General features: G+C 21.1%; 4 protein-coding genes across 4 annotated transcripts; all 4 read left to right on the top strand. All coding sequences in view use genetic code 6, as the record gives it.

The window, feature by feature from the left end:
* Nucleotides 1-428: 428 nt before the first annotated feature.
* TTHERM_00691750 (hypothetical protein) lies at nt 429-1478 on the top strand (the record flags this gene model as incomplete). Its single annotated transcript, XM_001032140.3, has 1 exon — nt 429-1478. Exon 1 carries the CDS (start codon nt 537-539, stop codon nt 1476-1478), a length of 942 nt encoding a protein of 313 aa, XP_001032140.3. The 5' UTR covers nt 429-536.
* A 2636-nt stretch (nt 1479-4114) lies between these two features.
* Nucleotides 4115-4687, top strand: TTHERM_00691740 (hypothetical protein; the record flags this gene model as incomplete). Its single annotated transcript, XM_001032139.1, has 1 exon — nt 4115-4687. The coding sequence occupies one exon, from the start codon at nt 4115-4117 to the stop codon at nt 4685-4687; it is 573 nt and encodes a 190-aa protein (XP_001032139.1).
* A 1620-nt stretch (nt 4688-6307) lies between these two features.
* Nucleotides 6308-9460, top strand: TTHERM_00691730 (protein kinase; the record flags this gene model as incomplete). The annotated part of the gene is made up of 4 exons (XM_001032138.1): nt 6308-6965; nt 7105-7518; nt 7652-8908; nt 8973-9460. 4 exons carry the CDS (start codon nt 6308-6310, stop codon nt 9458-9460), a joined length of 2817 nt encoding a protein of 938 aa, XP_001032138.1.
* A 2282-nt stretch (nt 9461-11742) lies between these two features.
* Nucleotides 11743-13203, top strand: TTHERM_00691720 (NRAMP (natural resistance-associated macrophage protein) metal ion transporter family protein; the record flags this gene model as incomplete). The annotated part of the gene is made up of 1 exon (XM_001032137.3): nt 11743-13203. The coding sequence occupies one exon, from the start codon at nt 11743-11745 to the stop codon at nt 13201-13203; it is 1461 nt and encodes a 486-aa protein (XP_001032137.1).
* Nucleotides 13204-13921: the final 718 nt, after the last annotated feature.

The raw sequence follows: 13921 nt of genomic DNA, 5'->3' as shown, positions 1-13921 counted from the left end.
TATAAAAAGTTAAATTTATTTTATGAAGATAGATAAAATAAAATTATTTTTATCATTTATAAAAATAAAATTTTGTTAATATTTAATTTAAATTTTGAAGATTTGATTGCAATCTAATTAATTTTTCCAAGAAAAATAAATTAAAAAATATTTTATTATTAATTTAGTAAAATGTAAAAAAAATGTTTTATTGAATGTTTAACTTGAAAATGGGGATGATCTGACTATGTTTCTTTCCAATTTCCAGATTTAATTAATAATTATAATGATTTATTGACTGTGCCAATCTAGAAAAATAGAATTCTTCTAGAAGAAAAGAATTGATCTATTTAATTTTATTATTAAAAAAAAGAAAACTTCAACTTTCTTAATTTGTTCTATTTTTGATGTATCTATATCATTAACTTCACTTTATCTGATCAATTTAACTAACACTAAAAATTGATAATCAAATAAATAAAAAAACAATTACTAATACAAAAATTAATAATAGCCAACCAATCATTCAATAAAGAAATTCAAAAGAATAAGAAAAAATGTTCTTCACTACTTCAGACTTATTTTTCTATCCATAAAGATAGCAAAGAGCTCCTAGATACAGATAATAATGTTCTTTCCTTGATACTTCAGATGATGAAGATGAGTTCTTCTTTACTCCAAACTAGAGCTGCTATACAAACAGCTATTATAACCAATTGAGAAACTAGAGAATAAAGGAAGAATAAGAATTATAAAGATAACAATAGAAGTATTTATAATAACAAAGAGCTAAATAATTGCAAAGAGCTTATTAATAAAAACTTGAAGAAGAGTTACTAGAATAAGAATTAAGAAACAGCTTTGTTAAATAATTCTTATCAAACAAAAAAAATTAAAAGGATAACTAAAATTAAATGAAATCTGAAAGTGATTAAGATCCTTTTGCTTTTTCAACTACTGATGATGAAAATGAATATGTATATGAAAACATATCAAAATAATAAAAGGCTAATCAAACTCCATCTCAAAAAAATTCAAAGAAAGCCAATAAGAAGTAAAAAAGATAATAAAAGTAACAATAAGAATAATAAAAAGTTAATATGAATGAATAGTAACCAAAATCATAATAAACTTCTGAAGATAAAAAAGATAAATAGAAATAAGAAAATTAAAAAACTTCATCTAAAATTTAAAATGAAAAAGAAACCTAAAAAATACATGAAGAAAAAATAGTTAACTTAAGTGACTCCGATGATACTGTTATTTCAGAAGAACCTCTCAATTATTGGGAATAAATCGGTATATCTTCATAAAAGAATAACTTAAAGGATTCTCTCATTGAAGAATTCTACAGTCCAGAAGTTGAATCTATGGCTAAGCAATTATCAGCCCTTCTTAAGAAAAACTATGAATATTGCCTAAGTTTAGCCAATAACAACAAAGGAAAATCTATTGGATAGCTTATTGATTTAGCCTTAAACGGAAGATAAACATTGTGAATAAATTCAATAAAAATAATGTCTATAATTTTAAAAATTTAATGAACAATTATATAAATATTCAAATATCAACAAATAAATTAATAAAACTAAATATTAACTAAACTTTAATAAAAAATTAATATAAACTTTATTAATTAATAAATGTTGTGTTTATATATAACTTTTATGTAAATATATATTTTTCAATAATATGTTTATCTTTAACTAAATCCATCATTCGAATTAATAATTTTAGCTAGAACTTTTCATTTTTTAAATTAAAAAGAGATAAAAATAACGAATAATTAAATAAAAATAAAATTAAAATAATATCTATAATAAAGTCATCAATAAATATATGATTATTTTAAATATTACATTTATAAAAAAAATTTAAAACTAATTTTAATAAATATTAATAGAAACTTTATTTTTTTGTATGTTTATAAAAATTTAATCTAATTTTTAATTTTATAATATGCTTGTCTTTTATATATTAGTTTAGTTTTAAAAACTTTTAGAAAGAAATATATAATATTAGAAAAGGAAAAAGATAAAAATAAGGAATATGTTATATTAAAATATTATCTTTAATAAAATAATAAATTAAAGAAAGATTATTTTAAATACTAAAATTTTTTAATTAAAAAAGTATTAAAATTACAAAATAAGATTGTTAGTAATAGCTTTTTTCTTATAAATATTAATATTTAATAATTTAATCAAATATAAATTTCCAATTTATTTATTAATTTTGTATTTTTAACACAATTTTGTTTAAAGAAACATTTAATTTTGAAGGTTAAAATAAAGAAAACCTACATATTTATTCATCTCAATTTACAGTATATGAAACTTAATCAATTTTTGGTTGGTAAATCAACAAAATTTAATTTTATATAACTGTTTTTTATTTATTTATTTTAAATTTAAATTAGTAGTATTAATTAAAAATGGTACTTTTATTTATAATATCATATTTAGTATGCAAAAATTTGTTATTATTTATATTTTCTATCAAAATAATTTCATCAATATATTTTTTTATGTTTTTTAATTTAAAATGATTTTTTTTGTTTTTCTTGTAGGTTTTTCCTTTCTAACTTATCAAATATTAATTCTAAAATTTCCTAAATTATCTCCTTACGCAAAGATAATTTATTTTTTATAGCTTAATAAGCAAATACCATTCTCCTATGTAAATAAGCAAACTAAAAATGTTTTTTTTTAGAAACTTAGCACCTAACACAGTATTCACTATTTAATTCATCACAACTACAACTCATTTTTATATTTTTACTTATAAGAGAAAAATTTAAATCTAATATTAGTTTGGTAAAATGAATGCTTTAAGCCTTTTTTTCGTCATCAACTAAACAGTCATTAATCATTTTTTTATTATTTTAATTGACAATCTAAATATATTCTAGAATATCTTTTAAATATTTTTAAGTAAATTTCATTTATAAGTAAGTATTTATTCTTCTGAGCAAAAAGTTAAGTTCTATTTTTGAACAATTCAACTCATTTTAGTTATTTAGCTATATATTGTTTGAAATCAATAATTTCTTTCTTTACTATCTTTACATAACTTGTTAATTTAACTTTTTTTTTTATATGATTATATTTTTTATTTTAGTTATTAATTATGATTTATTAATTATTACTGCTTATAAATTCTGATTTTATAAGCATAGAAAAGTAAAATTTTCTATAATATTATATGAAAAACTAAATGTTAATATGGCTACTAAGTTTTTTTGTTAATTTAATTAAATAATTTTAAATTTCTTTTTTATGAATCAATTGACTATTTCATTAGTCTAAAAACTTTTATGTTACCTATTGATATATGAAATAAAAATAGATATTAAATAACCAAAAATATTTAATTTTATTAAGAGAATCCTAAATTATTTATTTTAAGTGTTTTAAATTAAAACAAATTTCTAATAAATAAAAGGAATTAAGACATACTTAATGTTAAAAAATTTGAATAAAATAATTTAATTTTTAAATAAAATATTTAATGAAATAATTTGTAAAAACAATATTTAATGAAATAATTTGTAAAAACAATATTTAGAATTTTATTTATTTTATAAATGCATACAAAAAATTTATTTATTCAAATATTATAAAAAAAATAAAATAAAAAATTTAAAATTATATTTTATAAATTAACCATTTTACATTTTATGTAATATTTATTTTGTTTACTTAAAAATATTTGGTTAAGTACTATTAATTTTCAAATAATATTTCGAGAAATAATCTAGAAATTAACTAGAAAATACTTACAGACAAAATAACAAAAATATAATGAAATGAAAATATTAATTGAAATGTCTTTTTAGGTTAAAAATAAATTAAAATATTTACTATAATAAAGAGGATTTTTGTTACCAGTATTACATTTAATCAAATTAAAATTTATAAACATATTTATGTAAGAAAAGCGTCATATCAATCATAATCAATCAATTTAGGATTTTTATAAAAGTGCAAAGGTTTGTTTATTGTAAATTTTTAACAAAATAATTAAAGTAATCTATATTTAAAAAATATTCAGATTAATACTTAATTAACAAGAAAAAGTAAATAGGTAAACTAGTTATTCACTGGACTCTTAATTTATAATAACGAAACTTATAATGGGGTAATTGTGCTTTAAGCATGACAGCGAGCATGGAAATAATAATCCAAATAATCAAAATTCTATATCAAAGCTGAATTATAGCAAATAAAGTATCTCAAAGTCTTCTAATTAGTCATTTACTGAAGATCCAAATAATTAATATATATCTAGAGACATTAAAATAACATTGAAATAAAAATTAAGTGAAGATCACGATACCGAAGATGATGACTTTTAAGATAGCATGAAATAAAATTAAAACCAAAATTCGATGGATGATAGTCAACAAACAATAAGTCATCATAGAAATAAAGATTAAAGTATTAGAGACATTTCTCCATTAAACAATAAAATAGACAAAGAGATTCTTGATTCAAGTTAAGCAAAAATTCATTCAAGCAAATTAACAAATACTCAGTAGAAAAATAAAAAAAAATCTAAAGGCTCCTATATATTTACAGGCACTTTAGGTCATAATAGCTATTTAGATATGTCTTCATAATCCATAAGAAGCAATAGAGCTTATACTGAAAGCGAAATTATGAATAAATAAAGAAATCCTGTAGTAAAAAGAAACTTTAAGAAATGACCATAAACATTATACTAGCTTAGATCCTATTACAAACTAAAAATTATAACAAATTTAATTTAAAAAAATAAAATTATTATATAAATTTAATTTAAAAATAAACAACTTATAATGAATGTTCTTCATAAAAATATGTATTTATTTGTCTTTTACTTTAATTTTCCGTTTTATCAATCTAAATATCTAATTTAATAATCCCATAAATAATTAATAAAGCTATTTATTTTGTTAAAGTTTGATCTATAATTTGATGCAATAATTAGTTATTAAAGGATATATAAAAGAATTAATATACATATTAATGACATAAGTTTAAATTTTATGTGTTGATTAGTTGTATTATTTGCTAAAATATTTTTAAACAAGCAATAATCTATATTATTTATTAACATTAACCTATTAATAGCCATTATAAAATATTCAAAGCTTCATAAAAGTTTTTATGGTATATCTCTATTAAGAATTTATTTAAATTATAAAAATAATTTTTAATTAATTTAAAATATGAAAACATTTATTAACCTTGAAATAATTAACCTAAACTTTGAAAATATCTCAATAGATGATTTCATTTTTGGATTTAAACCTCAAAATAAATAAACCTAAAATGTATTTAACTATTAATAACATAAAATTTGAAAATATGCATAGATTTATATTTTGAGCGTTTAAAGTGACAGCAGATTAATAATCAGTAAATAAATAGATAATTAAATAAAAGTGAACTTTCCTAAATATAAATAATAATCAGGGTTTCACTGATTATTTAGATTAATACTTCATATATTTTTATGATTTATCTATAATTAATTAGCTTAGTGTACTAAGATCTAAACTCTCAAACTAACTATTCAAGGATATGCAATTAATGATTCAATATTTGGAACATTTTTTTATACTTAGGAGAATTATCAATCTTCAAAGTTTTATAACTTAAACTCAATTTAAGGCAAAACGATTTGTATTTTACTATAAATTTTAATTTAATATAAAAAACACTAATTATAGTTATACTATTACTACTACTATCTTTTAATTTCTAAAAGAGATTTATATAATTTTTTGTTTTATTTATCAGACTAGATTATTTATTCTAAATTTATACATAAACAAATATTTTTAATATAAATTATTTTATTTTATTATAAAAGGTTATATTTAATTTAAAAATTAACTTTTCTTTTTGTTGCTAATTTTAGATTAAATATTTTAAAATTATAAATTTTTCTACCCATTAATAAATATTAGATTAAACTAAAATTAGATTTTCTACTTTAGTTGTTAAAATTTTAGCATTATAGTAAATGAATGAATAGCACAGAGTTTATTTGACATAAAAATTAATTTTTTTGTATAATTATAAATGAGATTATTAACACTATTTATTATTTTTAATTAAATGAAATTTCTTATATTTGAATTTCTCTTTTAAAGGTTGTAAATTATAAATAGTTTACATACTAAATTATCATATAATAACTTTTAAATTGATATTTTTGAAAGATTTTAGTGGTTTTTTGTACTCAAAGGTAAAAAGCTATTAGATACATAGAGTCAGTCAGTCAGCCAGTCATTTGAAAATTAATAACTTGAATAAACTATAGAATTTAATTATAAGTTATGGGAAAATCTTTAAGTAAAGACAGAAATTATGAAGAGTATCTCCTTCTGTATAGGAAAATAGAAAGCGTTAAAGACATTCATTATGGAGATATCGATATAATGGAATCGAAAGATAAAAAATAGATTATAGCTATGAAAGATAGAAAATTTTAAAACCTTGAGAAATTGAGGGAATAGTTAGGGCAAATTAGAAAGAGAAGAGACAACACTCATCCTAATTTTATATAGGTTTTAGAGTATTTTGTGATGAGTGAAGATAATTTTTGTACTTCTATTTCTAGATTGATATGGACAATGGAGTATATTAAAAAAGACCTTACAGTAGAAATACGTTAGCGTAAGTTGCAACAAATTCCTTTCGATGTTAGTGAAATCTAATAAATTGCATTTGCTAGCATTTCAGCTTTCGCTAATTTGTAAAGAGATGGTATTTACTTTAATGATTTGCGAGCTTAAAACATCCTCTTAACAAATAGTTTAGAGGTTAAAATCTTAGATCCTGTATTTGAACCTAATCCTCCTCTTCTTATTTAAGTATTGCAAACTTCCAAGCCTAAAAAGGGCACTTACTTAGCACCAAATTATTTAAAATTTGCAAAACAAAAGAATATTCCACACAAATTAACAACTCACAAATCAGAATCATTTTCTTTAGGTAAATTTTGATTCTTTATAATACATGACTGACTGATAATTAATTATTTAAAAACACTCCTTATCACTATACTATATTTATCTTTTTGAATGACACTAAATTTATAAATTTATTGTTAAATTAACTAAATAATTATAAGGTTTCGTGTTAATGGAAGCGTGCTTATTGAATGAACAAGATGAATGCTTTGATTTTAGAGAAGGAACAATTAATCTTGAAAATTATAAAAAGAATATCCAGTAAATTGAAGATACATATGGAGAAGAAATTAGTTCTATGATAAAAGAAATGACCAATTTTAATGAAAAGCAAAGACTTGATTTTATTTAGTTAGAAACAAAGTATAATTTAAACACTAAGTTAGACAAGCCAATGTAATCAAGTTAATTTTTACAAGGCTATAGCTCGACAAGTAAATTTCCAACTTCTTAATCGTAGTTGAAGATAAATGGAGATCAGTCAATCAGCCAAATTTCTCATTTAGATTAAAACAAAAAGTCTGCTTCACAAAAACAAATTAGACCATTGAGATAATTTGATCTGTTAAACAAAAGTATTTCTTTCTTAATTAAAAAAGAGTGTTTTTTTTAATATTTTTATTTTTAGAGGATTTTATTAAATTTTTTCAATCTTTTTTTTTGGTTGACGAAATATTACTGATTAATTTTAAATTTTAAATTAATTAGATTCATCAAAAGAAACAGTTAATACTGATCGCTCGCAAAATACAAAAGAAAAAAACTATTTTTGCAAGATTAACTATCAAACATTTTAGCTTTAAAAAATTGGGAGCCTAAACGTTGATCATAAAAACTTACCTACTAACAACTCATTTGTTTCAAATGCAGAAAGCTTTATTCCTTTCATCTAGAATTTAGATAGCCATTAAAATTTAAGAGATAAATAAACACCTCTGAATAAGAATAAATTTTAATAACAGAATAATATTAGTGAAAATAAATAAAATAAATAATAAAATAATTTAAGATCTGACTAAGCAATAACTCCAAGACACTCGATTAGCTTTGTGCATCAAGAAAATTTTGAAAACTATAATTAAAATACACTTAATGTAAATAAGCAAGATGGATTAAAGGAAAATGATAAAAATGTGAATGAATTCAAAAAAAATACTAAACTTTAAGGCTAATTATAAAATTTTTATTCAAACATGAGGAGCTAAAACGATAAAAGTATATTAAATAACACTTAAAAGCTTAATGCAAAGAATAAATCAATATCCTAAATGCAAAATAGCCTATTATAGAGCATGAGAATAGATTAAGCAGGTGAAGACAAAGAAAATTTTAATTCTTCTAATGCTGAAATATTAAAGTGTTTAAAAGATGAAAGTAATATAGAAAATACTTAAGATGCCTAAGCTTAGAACTAAAATACTTCTCACGAAAGTGTATATTTAACTGAAAATAATTTAAATAATCAAAATCAGTAAAATACACCAATATAGCAAACTACTAATGATAATACACCAAAAAGACAAATATAAAGTAACATTAAAAACAAATCTTATGATTCACCTTACAATTTATTTGGAAATAATTTAAATCCTATTGATGAAGACAAAAATGAAAAATACCAAAAAAGTAGCCCATAACTCTAAATATCTGTTACTGCAGATGGTGATATGATAAGTGCTATTGATCCATAAAGCACTACAACAAAATAATAAAATAACTAGAATTAAACTAACAATTTAAATTCTCTTAACAAAAAATTCTTTAACATCAGTGAAATTAAATTTGAGGGAAATGGAAATTAAAACTCAAATACAACAAATTTCATCAACACAAAATCCTCAGTAGTTCCATACCAAACAAACAATTAGCAATAGTCATTCTATAATAATAGTCACTATCAAACTTCCTTTATTGAAGCATAGTCTATTTATATTTAATAGAGATCAAATTCATAAGTAATTGAAGGTAATTTATAAATATTTACAATAATTATATATTTTTTATATCATTTAATCTTTGTTATATATAGTCATAGAAGAAACATATGAAGATGGATCAGTGTATAGTGGGGAGAAATTTAAAGGAAAGAGGCATGGTAATGGAAAATTCTTGTATGCAGATGGAGGTCTATATGAAGGATCATGGTTTGATGGATGCATGGAAGGGTATGGAAAACTATATTATCCCTCCGGAAAATTAGCCTATGAAGGAGAATGGAAAAGAGACAAATTTACAGGTTAAGGAGTTGTTTACAATGATACACCTGAAGAATTAGGTGAAAATCAATCTTTTGACTTTACAGACTTTGACAAAATGGGTGAACATTGGATTTAATATGAAGGAGGATTTCTTGATGACTAAAAGCAAGGATAAGGTATTTTATACTTGTCAAACGGAAACAGATTTATTGGAGGTTTCTTAAATGATATGGTAGAAGGTATAGGTATCTTTGTAAATTAAGAGGGCAAGGAAATCAAAGCTCATTATTCTCAAAACAAACTATTAAAATTACTCTGATAAAAATAAAATTTCAATAAAATATAATTAAGAATTGCAACAAAAAAACAAACAATTAAATAAATAAATTATTAAAAAATATAAAACTAAAAATTATAATTATAAATAAACATATCTTAAAATTAATCATCCCTCATTTATATTTATGATGCAAATATCATTTATGTTATTATTTATAAATCTAAATTATATATTAAATTTTTAAAATAAGTTCTCTAAAAAAAAAAAACAATAAATTTAAATTTATGAATAAACTAATAAATTTTTATTCATCTAAATCAAAGTATTTAATTTCAATAATAATTAATAGAGATATTTATTAAAACAGTTAAAACATTTACTTATTAATTAATCAAATTTAAATTTGATTACATTATAAAATTATTCTAAACAAGTTTCTGTAAATCCTCAAAAATTATTAGCAATCTCTTTCATAATATCTCACCTTAATCCTAATAAAATCACTTTTTTTGAAAATTCTGATATTTTAGGTGTTAAATAATATAAAGTGTTTTCAGAAAAAAAATATAATAATTTAACACTATTATTTTATTCTTTATTAAAGTATTTATTCAAATAGTTAACATTCATAAAAATTAGATTAATTAAAATTAATAATAATATAAGTAAAAGTAGACAAAAATATTTAGAAATATGTATTAATATAACTAAAATTAATATTGAGTGTAAAACCAAAATTATAATTTATTATCATAAGAAAATATATTTATATTTTTAAAAGTAAAAAAATAAATTATCTATCAAAATATCTAATTATGCTTTTATTTATTTAGCTTTAATTCATACTTAAAAATAAACTGAAAGATTATCTTAAAAAAATATAAATAAAAAATAAGCAAATAAAACAATAATAATTTAGTTCTTTTAATAACTAAATTTAAATTTAAACTTTATAATAAATAAATTTCTACAAAATATTCTTAATAAATAGTGTGCTTAAATATCTCTTAGTATTTTACATTTAGTACTCAATTATATATAATTAAATATTTTTATATGAATAAAATTTAAAAATAAATTAATAATTATTTTTTAATAGAAATTAATATTCAAAGACCCTTTAAAATATATCCAACTATAACTAAGTATATTTCTTAAAGATAAATAATTAGCAAAATATTAGAAACACTTTCTGTTTTAAACTTTAATATTTAAAGAATAAATTTAAGCAATAACTAATTTGTGAAGCAAATAAAATTGTACTACAATAAATAAAATACTAAAATTTCACAGACACTTTCACTAACACCAAAACAATCTAAAGCATTTATTATAACAAGATTAGAAATATGTTTAAAGCTTATTTTTCCATCTCTTGATAAATTTATTAGATCAAATTGTCTCGATTTATTATTAATTTAAATCTTTTATAAATTATGCTTTAAAAACTATATGTTTGTTACATTTAAATATTAATGCACTGTCTTATTGTATCAAGAAAAGTTTATTTTTATTGAAAATAAAATAAAAATTTATTTAAATTTAAAATAATTTATGTATATTTAATGCTCATGATTGTTTATAGATTAGAAGGTTATTATAATTAAATTTGTAAGCAATAGCAAAGTTGTTTGCAAGTGAGTGCGTGAATTTATAATTTAGTTCCTATTATTTTAATAATTTCCTTTTTAGATATGAAACACAAACAAAAACTAAAAATAGACAAAATTAAGTTATAGTATACCAAAATTAATCTATCTAGCCATTATATATTTATTATTAATTTAGGCTAGCCTTTAATCTATCTAATTTTAGATAGCAGAGTAAGAATATAAAATACGAAAATGAAGGGTATTTTCATTAAATAATTCAGTTCCTGACAAATTCTGGCAAATTACAATCAAGAGATATTACTTTTTGAAAGACATGATAAAACCTGACTCGTTACAAGTGACTCGCAAAAATAATTAACAATAAGCAAAACAATAGTAAAAAAACTAAGATCTTAATTAAAATTTGATAAATTTCTAAGTGCAATCACTTGTAAATCATCAGATTATTTAATTAAAAAAGAAATTTTAGGGGACAAAAACCATAAAAATATTGAAATAAATTTTAGCTTATGAGTCAAAAAATTAATTTTTGAAAGACTTTAAATCTTAAAACTTGATGAGATGCATATCTTATTATGATTTAATATAAATAAATATACAAATAGATTGTAAATTAATAAAATAATAAGCATCTAAACAAAGATCTATCAATATTATAATTTTTATTTTAAACAAATACAATATTCATTAAATAAATAATCATTCACAATGGCTGAAGTAGGATAGAACAATATCAATTCTGGAACTGTTAACAGCAATGATCATTAAGAGAAAATTAATGTAAAGTTTTCATTAAGGGAATTTTTCTAATATTTTGGACCAGGCTTACTCGTAGCTATCGCTTACATCGATCCTGGTAATTTGGCTGGTGATATGGATGCAGGTTTAAATGGTAAATATCACTTGTTATGGGTACTTTTCTTATCAACACTCTTAGGTTTCTTCTTTTAAAACCGTGCTATGATGATTGGTTTGGTTACTGGAAAAGATATGGCTAAATTATGTCGCTACTATTATCCTAAAAAAATGTCTATCTTGTTATGGATTATGGCTGAAATCGCTATTATAGGCAGTGATATTCAAGAAGTATTAGGATCTGCTATTGCATTATAAATTCTTTTTGGACTCAAATTATGGATCGGAGTTATCTTAACTATTTCTTCTACTATTCTTATTTTATTAATAAAATATGTTGGTATGCGCTTTTTAGAATTAATCTTTGGTATTCTTATAGGAACTATGGCTATTTGCTTCTTTATTGATCTTGGTTACATTGCTCCTAATTTCGGTGAATTAATGGAAGGAATGTTTGTCCCTTACATCCCATCATCTGCACTCACTTCCATGGTTGGTTTAATAGGTGCTGTCCTCATGCCTCACAATCTATATCTTCATTCATCTCTTGTTTATGAAAAGAAGATTTCCAGAAATGACAGACCTCTTCTCCATAAATCCATTTTTTATTTCAAAATTGAAACAGGTATCTCTCTCCTAATTTCTTTCTTCATAAACATGGCAGTCATTGGTACTTTTGCTAATTGGTACAATAGTGGAACAGATATTGATTTAAGCTCTGCTGCCACAGTCCTTGAAGAAAACTTTGGTGCAGCTGCCAAGTACATTTGGGGTATCGGTTTATTGGCTGCTGGTTAATCATCAACTTTAACTGGTACTCTTGCTGGTTAATTTGTCATGTCTGGATTTGTTAAAATGAGAGTAAGCAAGTTCAAAAGAGCTTTTATTACTCGTGCTATTGCAATCGTTCCTGCTATTGTTATAGCTTTTATTGCTGATGATGAAGACTTTAATAACTATTTAAATATTCTTCAAGCAATACAACTTCCCTTTGCCGTTATTCCACTTCTTAAGCTTTCAATGGATAGAGAACTCATGGGTGAATTTACTATTGGTAAAGTTCAATTAACTTTATTGAGTGTCCTTTCCGCTGCTATTGTAGGAGTAAACTATTACGCATCAGTACCTGATGAAGTAAACTGGTCTGAAGCTTGGATCTATATCATTCTCGTAGTTATGGTTTTATACTTTATCTTTTTAGGAATCGTGCTTTTCACTAAAATTAAAGATACTAAGGACGTCAAATAAAGTATGCTATCAAATCATAAGCAATCTTTAATTTAAGATGATGAATAATATCATGTTAAATAATGAAAAAATTCTTTCGATTTTAAATCTTAACAAATTTTAATCAACTAATTTATTTTATCTCAAACTAAAATTATAAGATTATAAGAAATTTTTACTAAAAATAGAAGTGTATTATCTTTGTAAGACTAATTATTTATTTTGTGTACATATATTTTATCTTAATATTAATTAATCTTTCATATTACAACAATTTTCATGAAAAATACCAATTCTAAAATTAAAAACATAACTCAACAAAAACACATAAAAATAACTTTGATTCATTAATTAAATTATAAATAAAATCCTTAACTTAAAGCATGAAATATATTATTATTTAGTAAAATATTGATAAACTTTTACTAAAACAAATTTTCAGGTCTTGTAATAACTTTATTAACATAAAATTCTAAAAATAATAAATCCTTTTAAATATGATAAAATATTAATATCCAGAGTGAACACACAAATAAATAAAGAGATTAGATAACACACACTGAAATTTTTAAAAAGTAAAATGAGAATTTAAAAAAGTTTAATTTTTTAAAAATAATTCTTTTAAATAAGAAAAATTTAAATATCTTAAATATGAAGAGATTGAAAATATAAAAATAGACTCTATTAATGTTTAATTAACACTGAACATTTTAAAAAGCGAGAATTTAAATAAGTTTAATCATTAAAAATTTTTAAAATTATTGTTTTAAATATGGAAAAATTAAATATCCAGAATATGTATAGA

Source organism: Tetrahymena thermophila (genome assembly GCF_000189635.1).
Source record: "Tetrahymena thermophila SB210 genomic scaffold scf_8254422, whole genome shotgun sequence".
In the NCBI taxonomy this organism is placed as follows: Eukaryota; Ciliophora; class Oligohymenophorea; order Hymenostomatida; family Tetrahymenidae; genus Tetrahymena; species Tetrahymena thermophila.
This window is presented reverse-complemented; position numbering and strand designations above follow the sequence as displayed.